This window comes from Oncorhynchus tshawytscha, linkage group LG05 (assembly GCF_018296145.1).
Source record: "Oncorhynchus tshawytscha isolate Ot180627B linkage group LG05, Otsh_v2.0, whole genome shotgun sequence".
NCBI classification, from domain to species: domain Eukaryota; kingdom Metazoa; phylum Chordata; class Actinopteri; order Salmoniformes; family Salmonidae; genus Oncorhynchus; species Oncorhynchus tshawytscha.
Genome location: NC_056433.1, coordinates 30,813,477 through 30,833,476, shown reverse-complemented (window position 1 = coordinate 30,833,476; position 20,000 = coordinate 30,813,477). Strand labels below are relative to the sequence as shown.

Below are 20,000 nucleotides of genomic sequence, written 5' to 3'. Positions count from 1 at the left end.
TGTGCTATGGAGTTAGTTGGGTGCACTGATGATGCATTGTGGCTTTGTACGTCTGCCTATTTGCAAAGTGGGGTTTTTGTATCTTATATAAGCTCGTCTGTCCTCAGTAATCACTTAGACCATGAAACACCTTGTCTCTTTCTTAGTGATGTCTGTCTGTCTCTCTCGCTCTCTCTCTCGCTGTCATTCTATCTCTGACCACAATGATGACTCATGTGGCTCACACCTGCTCAACAGTCACGGGGCACAGCAGTTGCAGATGTGTTAGCGTGTGTGTGTGTGGAAAGGGGGGGGGGATGCTTTTGTAATGTCTACATATTGGCCCACTTAACTAATGAGTTCTCTCTCTCTCTTTCTCTCCTGTTCTCTTCATCCAGTGAGTGACAGCTGTTTTAGGAACCTGGCAGAGGACCGCAGTGGAATCAACCTCAAAGATCTGGTGCACGACCCCTCCCTGTAAGTCTTCCGACTCTCAACCTCCAGCACATTCTACATGAGACAAGGGGACCATACACACGCACGCAGGCACGCACACACACACACACACACACACACACACACACACACACACAGGCTGCTCGGCCTGGTCGTTAGACCGGGCTGAGGGTCTCCATGGGGCAACACCAGTGTTTCAGAGTAGGAGTGCTGATCTGGAATCAGCTCCCCCATCCATTTCATCTTAATCATCCTTAACAGTGACACACACATAAATGTCCATATGTTCAAGCATGTGTTGATCGTCTTACACCTTAGCACCACTGGTGCCATTATCCTAAAGCATCTCAGAGCATGACTGCTGATCTAGGATCAGTATAACCTTTTCCCAAACATAATGAATAAGATTAAATGGATGGGGGAGCTGATTCCAGATCAGCACTCCTACTCTGAAACACTGGTGTTGCCCCATGGAATCCCTGGTCTGCTCTTATATGTTATAATAGCATGGGTGTGTTAGTGTATTAATGTCATAGGGCCTGTGCTGTAGCCCTCAGCCCAATCTAACGCCTGTCTGTCTGTCATGTCCTTTAGGGTGTAATATGGAGGCCTATGTGTGGAAGCCTGTGTCATGTCTCATACGTCACGCTGTCTTGGGACACACTGATGGAGCCAGCGCTGGCGCCACTAACTAGCTAGACTGTCAACCGGGCTGTCACACACTCATTAGCGTGTGTGTGGAGAGGAGGGTGGGGTGGGTGTGTGTTCCTGGATGCATGCTTGTGTGTGTGTGTGTGTGTGTGTGTGTGTGTGTGTGTGTCCATGTCTGGTGTAATATGATCCCTGTAGCTGATTTAGACTGCTCTGTCCCAATACTGGCAGTTGTCCCTCAGGGGGGGAGTGGCACTCAACAGGAAACTAGTGGTAGGGAGAGATAAATACCCCTAGGGAAATGGACATCACTACATCACTCGCACACATCAGAAGCCGCCAATGGATAACACATTGACTACGAGCCTTGGGTTTTTCCACAATGCCTCTACTGGCAACAGTAATACATTTCACTATATTTCTCAAGCAACAAATATGTACTTACTATATGAGCAACAAATGAGAACAGAAAAAAGCTGTGGTTCAATGTGGAGTTGGAACTGAAGCAGGACTTTCCTTCTATAAGAGCAATTTGACATGTAACAGTCGCATTTTCTTCAGTCATTTTCCACTGGTTAATAATGATTAGCATTGTACAACAATTAAAACCACCGTTCTGAACTAATATTTATACTAAATGTTTGTAGCTGTTTTCTTGACTTGAAGGAGAGGCGGACCAAAGCGTAGCGTGGTTATTTTGACTCATGTTTAATAAAGCACTTCACATGAACAAACTAACAAGAAACGTGAAAACCCAAAACAGTCCTATCTGGTGCAAACACAGAGACAGGAACAATCACCCACAAACACACAGTGAAACCCAGGCTACCTAAGTATGGTTCTCAATCAGAGGCAGGTGTCATTAGTTGTCTCTGATTGAGAATCATACTTAGGTAGCCTGGGTTTCACTGTGTGTTTGTGGGTGATTGTTCCTGTCTCTGTGTTTGCACCAGATAGGACTGTCCACCTGTCCACATAGACTGTCCACCCCAACTCACGCCCTGACCATACTAAATAATGACAAAACAAAGGAAATAAAGGTCAGAACGTGACAGTACCCCCCGCCCAAAGGTGCGGACTCCGGCCGCAAAACCTTAACCTATAGGGGAGGGTCTGGGTGGGCGTATGTCCACGGTGGCGGCTCTGGCGCGGGACGCGGACCCCACTTCACCATCGTCTTAGTCCGCCTTATTGTCCGCCTCCGTGGCTTTCTAACCATGGCAACCCTTCTCAATGACCCCACTGGACAGAGGGGTGGAAGCTCTGGACAGAGGGGTGGAAGCTCTGGACAGAGGGGCGGAAGCTCTGGACTGGCGGCACTGGCGGCTCCGGGCAGACTGGCGGCACTGGAGGCGCTGGGCAGACTGGCGGCTCAAGCGGCGCTGGGCAGACGGGAAGCTCCGGCAATGCTGAAGAGGAAGGCTCTGGCAGCGCTGGACTAAGGAGCTCTGGCGCCTCTGGAATGAGGGGCTCTGGCGCCTCTGGAATGAGGGGCGGGAGCTCTGGCAGCGACGAACAGGCGGGAGACTTCGGCTGCGCTGGAGAGGAGGAAGGCTCTAGCAGCGCCGGAGAGGCGGGAGACTCCGGCAGCGCTGGAGAGGAGGAAGGCTCCGGCAGCGCTGGACAGGCGGGAGCACCTGTAAGGATGAGACGGAGAGACAGCCTGGTGCGGGGGCGCACTGGGGACACCATGCGCTTCACAGCATAACACGGTGCCTGCCCGGTCTCTCTAGCCCCCCGGTAAGCACAGGAAGTTGGCGCAGGTCTCCTACCTGGCTTCGCCATACTTCCTGTGTGCCACCCCCCAATACATTTTTGGGGCTGCCTCTCGGGCTTCCTTGCCAGCCGTGTTCCCTCATATCGCCGGCTCCTCTCTCCGGCTGCCTCTGCTCTCCTAGCTGCCTCCACCTTTTCCATTGGAAGGCGATCCTTTCCTGCCAGGATCTCCTCCCAGGTGTAGCAACCCTTGCCGTCCAATACATCGTCCCATGTCCATTCCTCTTTGCGCCGCTGTTGCTGTTGCCCGTTACCATGCCGCTTGGTCCTGTTGTGGTGGGTGATTCTGTAACGGTTTTCTTGACTTGAAGGAGAGGCGGATCAAAGCGTAGCATGGTTATTTTGATTCATGTTTAATAAAGCACTTCACATGAACAAACTAACAAAAACAAGAAACGTGAAAACCCAAAACAGTCCAATCTGGTGCAACCACAGAGACAGGAACAATCACCCACAAACACACAGTGAAACCCAGGCTACCTAAGTATGATTCTCAATCAGAGTCAACTAATGACACCTGCCTCTGATTGAGAACCATACTAGGCCGAAACATAGAAATACCCAAATCATAGAAAAACAAACATAGACTGCCCACCCCAACTCACGCCCTGACCATACTAAATAATGACAAAACAAAGGAAATAAAGGTCAGAACGTGACAATGTTTTAGGGTCCATACACAGATCAGCTATAGTTGCACATCCATACAGTACAGTACAGGTGTTTTTATACATACAGTACAGGTCTTTTTATACATACAGTACAGGTGTTTTTATACAGTACAGTACAGGTGTTTTTATACATACAGTACAGGTGTTTTATACATACAGTACAGGTGTTTTTATACAGTATAGTACAGGTGTTTTTATACATACAGTACAGGTGTTTTTATACAGTACAGTACAGGTGTTTTTATACATACAGTACAGGTGTTTTATACATACAGTACAGGTGTTTTTATACAGTATAGTACAGGTGTTTTTATACATACAGTACAGGTGTTTTTATACAGTACAGTACAGTACAGTATAGGTGTTTTTATACATACAGTACAGGTGGTTTTATACAGTATAGTACAGTACAGTACAGGTGTTTTTATACATACACTACAGGTGTTTTTATACAGTACAGTACAGGTGTTTTTATACATACAGTACAGGTGTTTTTATACAGTACAGGTGTTTTTATACAGTACAGTACAGGTGTTTTTATATTTACAGTACAGGTGTTTTTATACATACTGTACAGGTGTTTTTATACATACAGTACAGGTGTTTTTATACATACAGTACAGGTGTTTTTATACAGTACAGTACAGGTGTTTTTATACAGTACAGTACAGGTGTTTTTATACAGTACAGTACAGGTGTTTTTATACATACAGTACAGGTGTTTTTATACATACAGTACAGGTGTTTTTATACATACAGTACAGGTGTTTTTATACATACAGTACAGGTGTTTTTATACATACAGTACAGGTGTTTTTATACAGTATAGTACAGGTGTTTTTATACATACAGTACAGGTGTTTTTATCCAGCACCACACAATAAGTAAGAAAAGAAGTACGTTACTTGACAAATATCGCCAATCACCAACATTACTACAATAAAGAACAATGACAAGTGATTGACTTCAAAGTATTTTTTAATGAACAGCAAGGCAAGCGTACACAATTATACATTCCCATTTGCAGTAAATGCTTTAGATAGATTATTTACCTCCACAGGGTTTCACAAGACAATCTGGTTGGCTCAGGATTCCCTAACACATTAAACAACACAAATTACAATTAATACAAATGTCAAAAGCTCATATACAGTGCCTTGCGAAAGTATTCGGCCCCCTTGAACTTTGCGACCTTTTGCCACATTTCAGGCTTCAAACATAAAGATATAAAACTATTTTTTTTGTGAAGAATCAACAACAAGTGGGACACAATCATGAAGTGGAACAACATTTATTGGATATTTCAAACTTTTTAACAAAACAAAAACTGAAAAATTGGGCGTGCAAAATTATTCAGCCCCCTTAAGTTAATACTTTGTAGCGCCACCTTTTGCTGCGATTACAGCTGTAAGTCGCTTGGGGTATGTCTCTATCAGTTTTGCACATCGAGAGACTGAAATTTTTTCCCATTCCTCCTTGCAAAACAGCTCGAGCTCAGTGAGGTTGGATGGAGAGCATTTGTGAACAGCAGTTTTCAGTTCTTTCCACAGATTCTCGATTGGATTCAGGTCTGGACTTTGACTTGGCCATTCTAACACCTGGATATGTTTATTTTTGAACCATTCCATTGTAGATTTTGCTTTATGTTTTGGATCATTGTCTTGTTGGAAGACAAATCTCCGTCCCAGTCTCAGGTCTTTTGCAGACTCCATCAGGTTTTCTTCCAGAATGGTCCTGTATTTGGCTCCATCCATCTTCCCATCAATTTTAACCATCTTCCCTGTCCCTGCTGAAGAAAAGCAGGCCCAAACCATGATGCTGCCACCACCATGTTTGACAGTGGGGATGTTGTGTTCAGGGTGATGAGCTGTGTTGCTTTTACGCCAAATATAACGTTTTGCATTGTTGCCAAAAGTTCAATTTTGGTTTCATCTGACCAGTGCACCTTCTTCCACATGTTTGGTGTGTCTCCCAGGTGGCTTGTGGCAAACTTTAAACAACACTTTTTATTGATATCTTTAAGAAATGGCTTTCTTCTTGCCACTCTTCCATAAAGGCCAGATTTGTGCAATATACGACTGATTGTTGTCCTATGGACAGAGTTTCCCACCTCAGCTGTAGATCTCTGCAGTTCATCCAGAGTGATCATGGGCCTCTTGGCTGCATCTCTGATCAGTCTTCTCCTTGTATGAGCTGAAAGTTTAGAGGGACGGCCAGGTCTTGGTAGATTTGCAGTGGTCTGATACTCCTTCCATTTCAATATTATCGCTTGCACAGTGCTCCTTGGGATGTTTAAAGCTTGGGAAATCTTTTTGTATCCAAATACGGCTTTAAACTTCTTCACAACAGTATCTCGGACCTGCCTGGTGTGTTCCTTGTTCTTCATGATGCTCTCTGCGCTTTTAACGGACCTCTGAGACTATCACAGTGCAGGTGCATTTATACGGAGACTTGATTACACACAGGTGGATTGTATTTATCATCATTAGTCATTTAGGTCAACATTGGATCATTCAGAGATCCTCACTGAACTTCTGGAGAGAGTTTTCTGCACTGAAAGTAAAGGGGCTGAATAATTTTGCACGCCCAATTTTTCAGTTTTTGATTTGTTAAAAAAGTTTGAAATATCCAATAAATGTCGTTCCACTTCATGATTGTGTCCCACTTGTTGTTGATTCTTCACAAAAAAATACAGTTTTATATCTTTATGTTTGAAGCCTGAAATGTGGCAAAAGGTCGCAAAGTTCAAGGGGGCCGAATATTTTCGCAAGGCACTGTAGCTAGCTAAATATATTAGTCAGCTAATGTTAGCTAGCCAGACAACTTCCTTAAACAGTTATTTTTGTAAAACAACTTTATGACCAAACAATTTGCACAATAATTTGTCTTTTGCATTAACTAACATATTCCTCTTAACTGTACATTTTTCGTTACATGATTTGTACATGAGTTGTTATTAAATTATAATGGCTTACATTTCCTTCCATCCTCCTATTCTTTAGCAGCCATCTTTCCTGCAGAAACTATCCGGCCTCGGGTCGCAGAGCTTCATGGGTAATTTGAGTACCACTCGCTAGGAAGTCTGCAACTTGATTGGCTTTGTTTTTGGGGGAGGGACTAGAGGGCTGACAAGGCACTACGCGTAGCTCAAAACGTCATCAGAAAACCACTCCCACTCCGGAAGAAGTCTCTGAAACCCAACCCAAGGTAAAAGTGACTAGGGTCTGATTTCAATGACAGTCGCATTTGGCGTGGAGGAACGACGTTAATGCCTTATTTCGCAGATGTTCTCATCCAGAACGACTTACAGGAGCAGTTAGGGTTAGTTAAGTGTCTTGTTCATGGACAGATTTTAAACCTAGTCAGCTTAGGGATTCGAACCAGCGACCTTTCGGTTACTGGCCCAATGCTCTTACAAAATACAAAATAAAATACAATATAAATAGAAAATACTAAATAGGTGTAAGATGGAGATCACATAGGTTATTTTTAATTTTTTAAGTTTTTATGTCATTGAAGATGTGAAAAAAGTCTGCAATTGAAACCAAACCCTAATCACCGTTGCCTAGGTTCGTATTCTCGAGACTACTCCAGGTGGCTCACGGAGTCGCGAAAAACTGCCAGGGAGGGCTAAGGAGGTTATTTGGATTGAGCCTGACTCTCTACTCCCCTTTACAGGCTGTGCTATGCTGTTCTGTGCCATGCTGTGCTGTGCCATGCTGTGCTGTGCCATGCTGTGCTGTGCCATGCTGTTCTGTGCCATGCTGTGCCACATTTCCACATCACGTGTTACCACCTCAGGATGACCAGCTGGAGACAAATTCTGGCCACGGCACATTGTCTGGGACAGACACACGCATAGACATCCATTCATGATTATTCACGCAGGCACACACATACGCACACATACGCACGCACACACAGACGTCCATTTACGCACACACGCACACTCCAAACACAAGTTAGAGCCACCCATAGCCCACCAGAATCAGCCCAGACTCGCAGGCACATATATACACACACACACACACACACGCACACACACACACACACACACACACACACACACACACACTCACACAGACGTCCATTTACGCACACACGCACACTCCAAACACAAGTTAGAGCCACCCACAGCCCACCAGAATCAGCCCAGACTCGCAGGCACATACCTACACACACATACACACACACACACACACAGACATCCATTTACGCACACACGCACACTCCGAACACAGGGCAGAGCCACCCACAGCCCACCAGAATCAGCCCAGACATGCATAGATACCCATTCATGATTTTTCACGAGGGCACACAATACGCACACACACACACACACACGCAGACATCCATTTACGCTCACACACACACACTCTAATCACAGGGCGGAGCCACCCACAGCCCACCAGAATCAGCCCAGACACTTTAAACCAGACAGCTGTCACTCAATGGAACCAATATTCTTTAAACACCAGTGGTCACCAACCTTTTCTGAGTCACTTTCAGAGTCAAAGTCTACTGCTCAGAAAAAGATTGGTGCGTGACTTATGCAACATTAGCTTACTACATTTATAGTTGAGTAATTTAGCAGACTCCAGTGCAGAGTGACTTAAAGGAGCAATTAGGGTTAAGTGAACATTGGCAGATTTTTCACCTAGTCGGCTTGGGGATTCGAACCAGTGACCTTGGGGATTCGAACCAGTGACCTTGGGGATTCGAACCAGTGAGCTTGGGGATTCGAACCAGTGACCTTGGGGATTTGAACGCTCCTAACTGCTAAAAAACACTTCTGTGAGAATAATGTTTGCACAGTAGACCTAATACATTATCACATCATATTGACTATGTTTGGCCTGCCAATATTGTTCTTCTCAAACTATACTATCTTTAAAATCTCAAGCTATGTAGATCGGTTGTTCTATTACTTGCGAGGCATAGTGGAGCATAATTAGCTTTGCTGGACTGATTGTGTGGTACCTTCCTTTGATGGTCAGTCCTGGTGGAGGGAGACAGGGAGAGCAACAGTAGGTCTATCTCTCACGGCCCCTGCCCTCTGCTTTCCTCCTGTGAGACTGACCAGAGGGAGGGGACATCGTCTTCCACCTGATGAAGACACTCAAGTCGCACTGCATCATTTCTGCCTCATTGACAAATGCCTGTTGTTCCTATGTTAAAGAGAAAGTTAAATATTACTCCATATTAAAATAGACACGACGAGCTAGACGAGACTATTGATATACTTGGCTACTCATCCATTACTGCAGATGCAGTGCTGGTTGTAGGGCGAGTTCAAGTAGGGAGAAGCGCGTTTTGTGTTTAGTAAAAGTGTTGGGGAAAAAAACAGTATTGACAGTGCTAAATAAAAACTGAAACATGAACATAAAAACAGCAGCTCTTCGTTGTAATCTTCGACAGTCTCTCTGGTTATGGTTTTAAAAGTTAGGACATCTCATGTAGGCTATTATCAAACTATCCTGTGGGTTAGTGGAAGCTGCAGGCACAGTGATTTGATGGATCCAATTGGCCAGTGCAGTATGCACACTTGATTTTAGCTCTCCAGGTCCGCCGGGTAGGCAGAGTTTGTCCCGCCGTCAGGCTGGCTCGCAGGGCAGCTGAATCACCTATCGCCAATGGCACAAGACAAATAAAATAAAAATAGAAGTGCAAGGCTTTATCATTGGCTTTTCTTCAGAAATGTTTGGGGATTGACTAGGATTGCCTTGAAAGGTCTCGATTGACCGGTATATACCGTATACCGGTGTATTTGGGAAAAGCCATGGGATGCTTTTTCAATACCGTCAATACTGTTCAATACCGTCTGTCAGGTACTCAGCAGTAAGGTCTAATTTCTCTATTATTAAAACTACACCCAAATGGCAAATATAAAGATCCAGTCCATCTAAAAAACTGGAGGCCCCTTACACTTCAATGTTGTGATGGAAAAATAGTAGCGAAATGCATACCACTCAGAATTAAAGGGGTTTTACCAGGTATTGTTCATCCTGATCAGACAGGTTTTTTACATGGACGATACATATGGAGATATGGAGATAATATACTAAAACTACTAGAAAGAATAGAACATCATGAAACATCTAAGAAGCCAGACCTGGTATTACTAGCAGATTTTGAAAAGGAATTTGACAAAGTAAGACTGAATTTTATTTATAAATATCTGGATTTTTTCAATTTCGGTGATTCTCTTATTAAATGGGTAAAAAATAATGTATAGCAACCCCAGGTGTAAATTAGTAAATAATGGCTGGACATATACTGGCTTAAGCATGGGGACACGTCTGGCACTGCAGGATTTGAGTCCCTGGCGGCGTAGTGTGTTACTGATGGTAGGCTTTGTTACTTTGGTCCCAGCTCTCTGCAGGTCATTCACTAGGTCCCCCCGGGATTTTTGCTCACCGTTCTTGTGATCATTTTGACCCCACGGGGTGAGATCTTGCGTGGAGCCCCAGATCGAGGGAGATTAATTTGCAAATAAATTCGTAAAAAATCATACAATGTGATTTTCTGGATTTTTTTTCTTCTCATTTTGTCTGTCATAGTTGAAGTGTACATATGATGAAAATTACAGGCCTCTCTCATCTTTTTAAGTGGGAGAACTTGCACAATTGGTGGCTGAATAAATACTTTTTTGCCCCACTGTATATAATGAATATGAATTGGGTGGGTTGAGATTAAATATAAAAGCACTAAACCTCTCTCTAAAAGCTTCACTTATTCAAATGTTTTACTTGAACGCTGAATGGTTCTCATGTAGATTACTAAGAAAAGCTCATCCATTGTTTAAAAATTGCCTTTGTGCGGATTGCCATGTCTCATTTTTGAATCATTGAAAATTATACTTTTTTCAAAGTATCTCTCTTCTTCAAACAAGCGTTGCAGAGCTGGCTACAATTTCAATTTCATCCCCCTGAAAAGATAGAACAAATATTACAGCAAATATTATGGCTGAACTCAAATGTACCGGTTGATAAAATACCTCTATTTATGGGAAATATGTTTGAAAATGGTATTTTGTTCTTAAATTATATTGTAAAAATTGGAATGGTAAAGTTATGTCCTTCATGGAGTTATCAGAATTGTATGGGAAGGTCTGCTCAATCCAAGAGTACAACCAATTGATTACAGCATTAGCCCAAAAATAGAGGAGGACAGGTGGTGTAACAGGTGTCGTCGTCTGATGAGGAAGAATCGGACCAAAGTGTTAAGTGTTCATGACTTTATTTTAACTGAACACTGAAACAAAACCAACAAAGTGCAAAATGAAACCGAAACAATCCTGTCAGGTGCAGAAAACACTAAACAGATAACAACTACCCACAAAAACCATGTGGGAAAAAGCTACCTAAGTATGGTTCCCAATCAGAGACAACAATAGACAGCTGTCCCTGATTGAGAACCCTACCCGGCCAAAACATAGAAATACAAAACATAGAAAAAAGAACATAGAATTCCCACCCAAATCACACCCTGACCAAACCAAAATAGAGACATAAAAAGCTCTCTAAGGTCAGGGCGTGACAGGTGGCAGCGGGAGGAGGTAAGGAACTGGTCTGTCTGCCCAATATAAAGGATCAAAACTGTCAGAGGAATGAAAATAGCATAAATAGGAAAGTATACCAGTTTCATTTGAGGACCAGGATGTTGACAACTGTGCCATCCAGATTGCAAATAGTTGGGAAGATATTTTTGATGTACCGATTCTATGGTACAGGGTCTATGAGTTGATATATAAAACAACGCAAGATTCAAGATTTTGTTGTTTTCAGCTAAAATGATTATATAGAATACTTGCCACCAACAAAATGTTGAATATTTGGGGCATAAAATAATTAAAGCTCTGCAGATTTTGTTGTGAGGATACAGAATCAATTGACCATTTATTTTGGTATTGCCCTCAGGTAGCCTGTTTCTGGTCTCAGTTTCAGGAATGGCTGAAAATGCATAGCATTGATCTAAAATGGACCCTAGAAATAGTACTGTTAGGAGATCTGGAGAGACCAGGTCAGTCAATTACTAATATACTAATACTCTTAGTAAAGGTATTTATCTTCAACTCGCAATCTGTGGATTCTATTCGATTAGATAGATTGAAATTGTATGTTAAACATCACAGCATAGTTGAACGATGTGTGTTGCGTAGAAATCCGAAGAGGGTGGCCAGCAGAGATAGATGGGATGGGCTGAGGGAAGCTGAGGTTTGGGATGTGGAATTGTAGACAAGTGGGAGTGGAGGTTGGTTGAGGGACAGCTATCGGGGAACTGTGGGGGGATCTTGGAGGGTTTGGGTTCAGGTGTTTTGGCCTTGTGGGAGATCTGTCAATGTGCCCTTGCGCAGGGCATTGACCCTGGATGCTTCTGTGTGTCGCTCTGAAAGGGAATCTGTTGGATGACTGGTGTGATGTAGTTGTTGAGCGGCTTCACTGCAAGTATATTGTATGTTTCGGTTATTCAATAAATGTAAAAATAAATAAATACATTTAAAAAATACGTTTGATAATATTTATTTTAAGTTTTTTCATAAACGTGAATATTTGTAGCTACTTTTTAAGTAAATACCTGGAGTCAACTTGCGCAATACATTAGGAGATGAAGACCGTTACGTTGTTCATTTCACCTGTCACATTATTTTTCATTACGAAGCTTATGCTTGTTTACAAGCACACAACGACGAGAGACCGGGACCGGGGCCTTGTGACTGTTATGCAGTATGTCCCATGTGATCTAGTTACAGTATGGAATTCCCAACTAAATGTTTACCAGTTACATATCTTATAACTATTAAGGTAACAGTCTAAAATGTGCTAAATGCTCTGCAGTTGTGCATTTGATTTGCTAATTTAGTAGCTAGTAAACAATTTAGCTAAGTGGACAGTTTCTTCCAAAATCAAGCATTTACTTCGTAACAGCGAAGAATTCCATCCTGGATCAAGAGTCTTGCTGGCTAATATTAGTTTGTATGTGCAGCAAACTGTGAGTAGCTTGTTGTACTTATATACTTGTATAGTTTAGGTCAGAAACTGTACAAAATGTTGGCAATGAGCTCGCTAGCATTTAGTTAGCATTCTCTATGGGATTTTACATGTGCTTGTTGTCATTGCTAGCCTTTAGATTACAGAGAATAAGTGGTGTTTGAAAGCAGCGCCCCTTGTGTTCAGTGCCGGTATTGCCGAATATCCCGGTATGGCACAAGGACAGTATGAAGTTATGACAATTTGGACACCGTCCAAGCCTACTTTAAACTCTTTCAACACATGAAGAGGTGTGTCAGCCGGGAGGGAGGGAGGGAGGGAGGGAGGGAGGGAGGGAGGGAGGGAGGGAGGGAGGGAGGGAGGGAGGGAGGGAGGGAGGGAGGGAGGGAGGGAGGGAGGGAGGGAGAAACAGAGAGAGAGAAACACAGAGAGAGAAACACAGAGAGAGAGAGAAACAGAGCAGAGAAAGAGAGAGAAATAGCAAATAGAGAGAGAGACAAAGCAAGACAGAGAGAGAGAGAGAGAGAGAGAGAGAGAGAGGGAGAGAGTCAAATAGACAGAATGAGACAAAGCAAGACAGAGAGAGAAGAGGGAGAGAAACAGAGAGAGAGGGGTCAGGAAAATGACACCCATTCTCAAGGACAGATGGGTTGGTGTGTGTGCTCAATGTGTACAGTTCTCCCCTCCTGCTTATTTGTGTGTGTGTGTCTGTGTGTGTGCGTGCGTGCGTGCGTTCACATGCGTGCATGCACATCTGTGTGTGTGTGTACATTCTGGAGCATGTGTATGTGTGTGTGTTGAAGGTTGAATGAATATCCTCCTGGGGCTCCAGCCAACACAGTGTTGCCGCCCTCGAGCAACTTGGGTTGTAACATCCTTTGTCAATTTTACAAATTGTCGCAGCTAAAAATAGCGTCTGTATAAATCAGATGGGTGACAGTGTGCTCATTTCACCCACAGAGCAGCAGTCACTGGAAGGAGACAGACAAGACAGGTCCCCTGGGCTGGTTGTGCTCTACGTTAGCAAGCTATCTTATGCTAGTCTGTGAATGTTTCTGCCCTAGCCTGTTTTAGCCAGTGTTAGCATTTGCTAGCCTGTGCTAGCCTTAGCTAGCGCCTGCTACCCTGCCATGTGTTAAGCTATGTTATCGTGCAACTGATCTGCTGTACATGGTCTTGTCAAAATGACATCGTATCCCAGGTTGCGGCAAATTACATGTTGGAGGGGTAGTGGATAGTTCAGAGAATACGAGATTGAGGGGAGACAGCATTCTGCAATTTGACCCTTTTTATACGACAGAGACAAGCTGAACTAAGCCAAGGTGAGCTGTACTGAGCTGGCCTGGTTACGCATCCACCATAGTTGCTGCAATTGTGCTCGAAAGGACAAAGTGAGAGTAAAATCCCAGGCAACGCAGGACAGATTAGATATGCATGATAGTGTGGGGTCCTAAATATAGCTGGGTTGGGTTGTTCTTGAGTGTATCTCTGTCTGAGTTAGCCTAAGTGTGTGTCTGTGTGTCTCTTAGCTAGTGTTTCAGTGTGTGATTGTCACAGTGAGTGCAGCACTGGGAGTGTAACACCGTACAGAGCACTCAACACTGGCTGATGGTGGTGGTTGTGTGTGTGTCATGCGAGGAGAGTCCTCTCACTGCAGACAGGTTGAAAGGAATTGTTGACCCTTGAGAGCGTCCCTACATCGCTGCCATCGCAGCCAGGCTCCACTAAGATGTCTTGAAGTAGTTAGCGCAGGGATGATGGTGCTGGACTTCTGTTTATGTGTGTGAGTGTGTACTTGTTTTCCTACATTATCAGTAACCCAATGTCCTAACATTTCACACGGATGTCCTGAAAAGACAGGAAAACAATACGCTTTTTCAAAAGTCAGGTCCTGAATTTGTTCAAACACTATTTAAAGCTTAAGGGTTACTTTTAGGGTTTTGGGGTTAAGGTTAGGGTTAGGGCTAGGGTTTTGGGGTTAAGGTTAGGGTTTTGGCGTTACAGTTAGGGTTTTGGGATTAAGGTTAGGCTTAGGTTTAGTGTTAGTGGGTTATTGTTAGGGTTAGTGTTGGTGTGTGTGTGTGTGTTTGTGTGTGTGTGTGTGTGTGTGTGTGTGTGTGTGTGTGTGTGTGTGTGTGTGTGTGTGTGTGTGTGTGTGTGTGTGTGTGTGTGTGTGTGTGTGTGTGTGTGTGTGTGTGTGTGATGGAGAGCCCTGTACAAAGACCATGCATTATTAATACCACCACTACAGCAGATGGCCCACAACTGTACAGACCTGCACAGCTGGGTCACAGACTGTGTGTGTGTGTGTGTGTGTGTGTGTGTGTGTGTGTGTGTGTGTGTGTGTGTGTGTGCAGGGGTAAGGGGGTATTGGTTAGTGGGTTGTGTCTTGATGTCTTTGTTTAATTCAACCTTTATCTAGGTAGTCTCATTGAGATCAAATCTATTTTTCAAGAGAGACCTGGTCCAACCAACACAGCAGCAGGGGGAGCAAAGTTTCAGACAAATCTCAGACATAACAACTTACAGACATAGACGCACCATAAAGAAATAGACGTAGACACACATACATTATGATTACATACAGAAACAGAAACATCATAGGTCAAATATATCATATGTACCACCGCATTAAATCCTAACGACGGGGTGGCAGGTGACCAAGTGGTTAGAGCGTTGGACAAGAAACCGAAAGGTTGCTGTATCAAATCCCCGAGCTGACAAGGTCATTCTGCCCCTGAACAAGGCAGTTAACCCACTGTTCCCTGGTAGGTGTTCCCTGGTCATTGTAAATAGGAATTTATTCTTAACTGACTTGCCTAACTAAATGTAAACAAATGACAGTCACATTCTTCAGTATGTGAGTCAACCAGACTTTCTAACTCCTCCAAAGAAACAAGATCCTGGTGTTTCAAACTCCAAGATTGTCTAGCTGAGACTCTTAATGCCGTGCTCTGTTAAAAGCACGTACCTGTAGTACACGATATAGGCTTATATCTTGCTTTCTATTTTGTCGTCCTGTTGTTCTTTCTGTTTGTCTCTCTATTTCTGTCATTCTCTCGTTTTGTCTCTATGGCTCTCTGGCTGCTTTTCTCAATCTCCTTTTGCCTTTCTCCCCCTACCCTACCCTTCCCTTCTCTCTCTCTCTCTCTCCCCCTCCCCCTCCCTCTCTCTCTCCCTATTCTCTCTCTATTTTATTCATAGAGTAATCTGGGCAAAGCATCCCGTCTTCCAGGCCAAAGCCCTGTGTCCCCTCTCATACTGTAGCAGCATCAGTACTGCATGTTTCCACACCTAAAGCAAACAGCCATAACTCTCCCTCTCCCCCATTGGACAGCAGTGGGTCAGATCCAGCTCCTCTACAGAATGTTTCAGGAAGTGCTCTGTACTGGAACACCATGGAGTAGAGGAGTGTTGTTACACTGTCACATTAAAGCACACACACACACACACACACACACACACACTGGTATGCAACAACACTCACACAGACACTTCAGAGACATAGCAGAGACACGGCATCCCGAAACACAGCAACAAAGCAAACACACTCATGATAAACATGGAAACCAGAGGCTTCCGATAGAATGGGGTTGCCTAGGAAACAGCTGGAAGGAATCGTAGCTATTTGTGTTTAGCATATTTTCATTTTGGCTAAAACAGAGAGGGAGGAAATGAACCTACAGAGAGGGGATTTGTTTTTACAGGTCCTTTACTTTCCCGGGGTGAAACAACACAGTAACCTACACTGAAAACTCTTGTGCACACACACACACACACATACGTGTAGGCACACACACCTCATCGCTGAAAGTAAAGCACTCACACTCTCGTCAGACCATTGTTAGCATGGTGTGTGTGTGTGTGTGTGTGTGTGTGTGTGTGTGTGTGTGTGTGTGTGTGTGTGTGTGTGTGTGTGTGTGTGTGTGTGTGTGTGTGTGTGTGTGTGTGTGTGTGTGCGTGAGTGCATGTATACATCAGTATGTGAGTGCATGCATGTGTTTGTCCTACAGGAAAGACCTCTCTTACCTTCTCACCTTCTCACTGGCGTAGCGCAGTTTCTCTGGACCCCCGCAAAGTCGGAGTTTAACTTTAACTTTACCTTTTATTGTGGCATAAACACAACCAGTCATGATGTTTTCATCTGATTTTCAAAAAAATCACTTCAAATGTTCCTTTAAGTAGGCGTGCTAGCTTCTCCCTGTGATGGTGTTTCATCAGTCGAGGACGAGCTGGTAGTTTTGCTGACGTTGTCATCGTCAGGAATTTGATCAGATTGATAACGTTTTTTTGCTATGTTTTTCGTGCAGCACTTGGTCTTGCCTTTTGTTTATCCATGTTGAACAACTCACTCGTTCTCCATCCGAGTCCCACCTGATTCACCTAACTTTTTTTAACTTGATTGGCAATTAGGTGAGGAGGCTGAGGCGGGCCGCCACCGCTGATAAATGGGCTAATTAGATGCAAGAAAGCGATATTGTCCGACTCACCTACTACCCATGTACATTGGACAACACAAACACTTTGCTTGCTGCAAGTGGAAATTACTGTCAAAATGATTCATAATTATTCCTCAAATTTAGACTAGGTGTGAGATGATGGGCACATGGGCCCCCAGAACTCTCATGCCCCCCACCCCCCTGCCTTGTGGGGCCTGCGGGGGTTTCCGCTATGCCAGTGTACCTTCTGCATACTGTAGCCCGGGCAGGTCTCCCGCGATACAAGTCAGTATCCGACGTCCATCTATGTCCGAGGACGTCGGGAGATGACGTGGAAACATGCCACTAGGTGAAACACTGAGCGCTGTCACCTTCAAGAAGGCTTTGATTTTGCTAGGGCGCTGGGGACGGGGATGGCAGATAGACGTTAAGCATCTGCCTCTGTAAGCATCTGCCTCTGGTTCCGACGGTTGCGTGTTTGAATCCAGACACAGAAAGTGTTATTTTTACATGTTTGTTTTAATAAGCCTATCCCTAACCTTAACACTTACCTCAACCTTCAGACTTAATGCCTAACCTTAAGAATTCAGTTGAACGTCCAATCTGACGTGAGCCTTATGGGAGCCTGTTTTTTTTACATGTTTGTTTTAATAAGCCTATCCCTAACCTTAACACTTACCTCAACCTTCGGACTTAATGCCTAACCTTAAGAATTCAGATGAACGTCCAATCTGACGTCAGCCTATGGGAGCCTGTTGCTTTAGCCACAGTCCATACTCCAGCTCTGTGACAAATTATGCCATAATACAATTACTACGCTCTATCACTTATGCTTTTTTTTTTTTAATTGCAAGATGGTTTCCCTCTAAAATGAAAAAGTTATTTACTACAAAGCCAAGCTCATTATTTTGATGCAGTACCTCTATGGGATTTAATAGCTCCGTAGTCAGTGGAGCAGTGATGTTGTCAGGGCTAGATGTTACTTTAGTGTGGTTGTGGAGTTCCACCACAGTATTGTCTGAACGGGTGTCATGTCACTGCTTGTCTGTCGCAGAGGGGGAAACATGATGCAGTAGTTTCCTAAAAATAGCACCTCCTTACAAAAACGGGTTAAGCAAGGAGCGTCTGTCTCTCTCTCTCTCTGTGTGTGTGTGTGTATGTGTGTGTGTGTGTGTGTGTGTGTGTGTGTGTGTGTGTGTTGTATTATACCACAATTCGTACGTGGAGATTCTTTACCTAGAGCCTGCTGCATTACTTTCTCCTCTTGCTGCAATACCGGTGCTGGCCACCGGAGAGCGCCATGGTACACTTCTTCAAACAGCAGACTGTCCTTGTGAGTGTAGTATCCCTGACGGTCCGTCCTGAGGAAAGCCTTTTAGGAGGGGATGTTCAAGGGCATTCACGACTCTCCTTCCCTTTCTTGCTCTCTCTTTCATCCCTCTTTCTCTCCCTGCTAGGCCTGTTTGGGTAAAATAACAGTCATTTGATTACTTTAAAAGCTCTTGGGTTGCATATCTGGAGGTTTGAGCCTACTGACTGTTTTGAAGACGCTCTGCAGTACAGCAAGAGGCTTTATGTTTCTAATTTCACATCTGAAATGGGAGTGACTGTGTCCTGATGTTCTGTGTTTCTTTCTCTCTCTCTCTCTCTCTCTCTCTCAGGCTGGGTGGCTTTATTTCAGCCTATAAGATCGTGCCAGATGAAATTGATGAGATTAAGGTAAATTGATCATTGGATTTCAATCTTTTCGTCAGTCTTCAGACCTGGGTTCAAATAGTATTTAAAATCAAATACTTTGAGCATGTGATTTGGTGTGCCAGATGGACAGGGTTTACACTTTTTGGTATATTCGATTGGTTCCATTTTTCCAGACAACCTCAATGAAGCGAGACTTAAGTATTTCAAAGACTTTTTGACCCCAGGATCTGTATTCTAGTGTCTTAGAGTAGGAGTGCTGATCTAGGATCAGGTCCTCCCATTGTCCATATGATGTTAATCACAATAATTTAAACATTTTTTTTAAATGATCCTAGATGCATACCCCTACTCTGAGACGAATGAACATGGTCTGCTCAGCAGTAATTTATCTTTCTATCCCTGTCTCACTGTCTTTCTAGAAGACATACACCCCTTCAAATGAATTTGGCTATTTCAGCCACACCCGTTGCTGACACGTGTATAAAATCGAGCACATTGCCATGCAATCTCCATAGACAAACATTGGCCATAGAATGGCCTTACAGCAGAGTTCATTGACCTTCAACGTGGCACCTTCAACTGTAAGTGCAGTTATTGTGAAGTGGAAATGTCTAGGAGCAACAACGGCTTAGCCGCAAAGTGGTAGGCCACATAAGCTCACAGAACGGGACCACCGAGTGCTGAAGCGCATAGTGCGTTAAAACCATCTGTCCTCGGTTGCAACTCTCACTACTGAGTTCCAAACTGCCTCTGGAAGCAAAAGCAGCACAAGAACAGTTAGTCGGGACATTCATGAAATGGGTTTCCATGGCCGAGCAGCCGCACACAAGCCTAAGATCACCATGCGCAATGCCAAGCGTCAGCTGGAGTGGATTAAAGCTCACCGCCATTGGACTCTGGAGCAGTGGAAACGTCTTCTCTGGAGTGATGAATCAAGCTTCACCATCTGTCAGTCCAACGGACAAATCTGAGTTTAGTGGACACCAGGAGGCCACTACCTGCCCAATGCATACTGACAACTGTAAAGTTTGGTGGCAGAGGAATACTGGTCTGGTGCTGTTTTTCATGGATCGGACTAGGCCCCTTAGTTAAAGTGAAGGGAAATCTTAACGCTACAGCATACAGCATACAATAACTTTCTAGATGATTCTGTGCTTTGGGGAGGCCCTTTTCCTGTTCCAGGATGACAATGCCTCCGTCCAACATCAGTTCCCAACCTCACTAATGCTCCTATGGCTGAATGGAAGCAAGTCCCCGCAGCAATGTTCCAACATCTAGTGGAAAACCTTCCCAGAAGAGTGGAGGCTGTTAAAGAGGCAAAGGGAGGACCGACTCCAAAT

At 44.0% G+C, this 20,000-nt stretch overlaps 1 protein-coding gene across 1 annotated transcript in view; it reads left to right on the top strand.

Annotated features, from left to right (window-relative positions):
• LOC112247856 (gephyrin) overlaps positions 1 to 20,000 on the top strand; it is a 140,883-nt gene that overhangs the window by 33,598 nt on the left and 87,285 nt on the right. Inside the window, 2 exon segments of the mRNA XM_042321800.1 lie at positions 378 to 456; positions 18,624 to 18,681. Coding sequence (XP_042177734.1) covers positions 378 to 456; positions 18,624 to 18,681 — 137 coding nt within the window.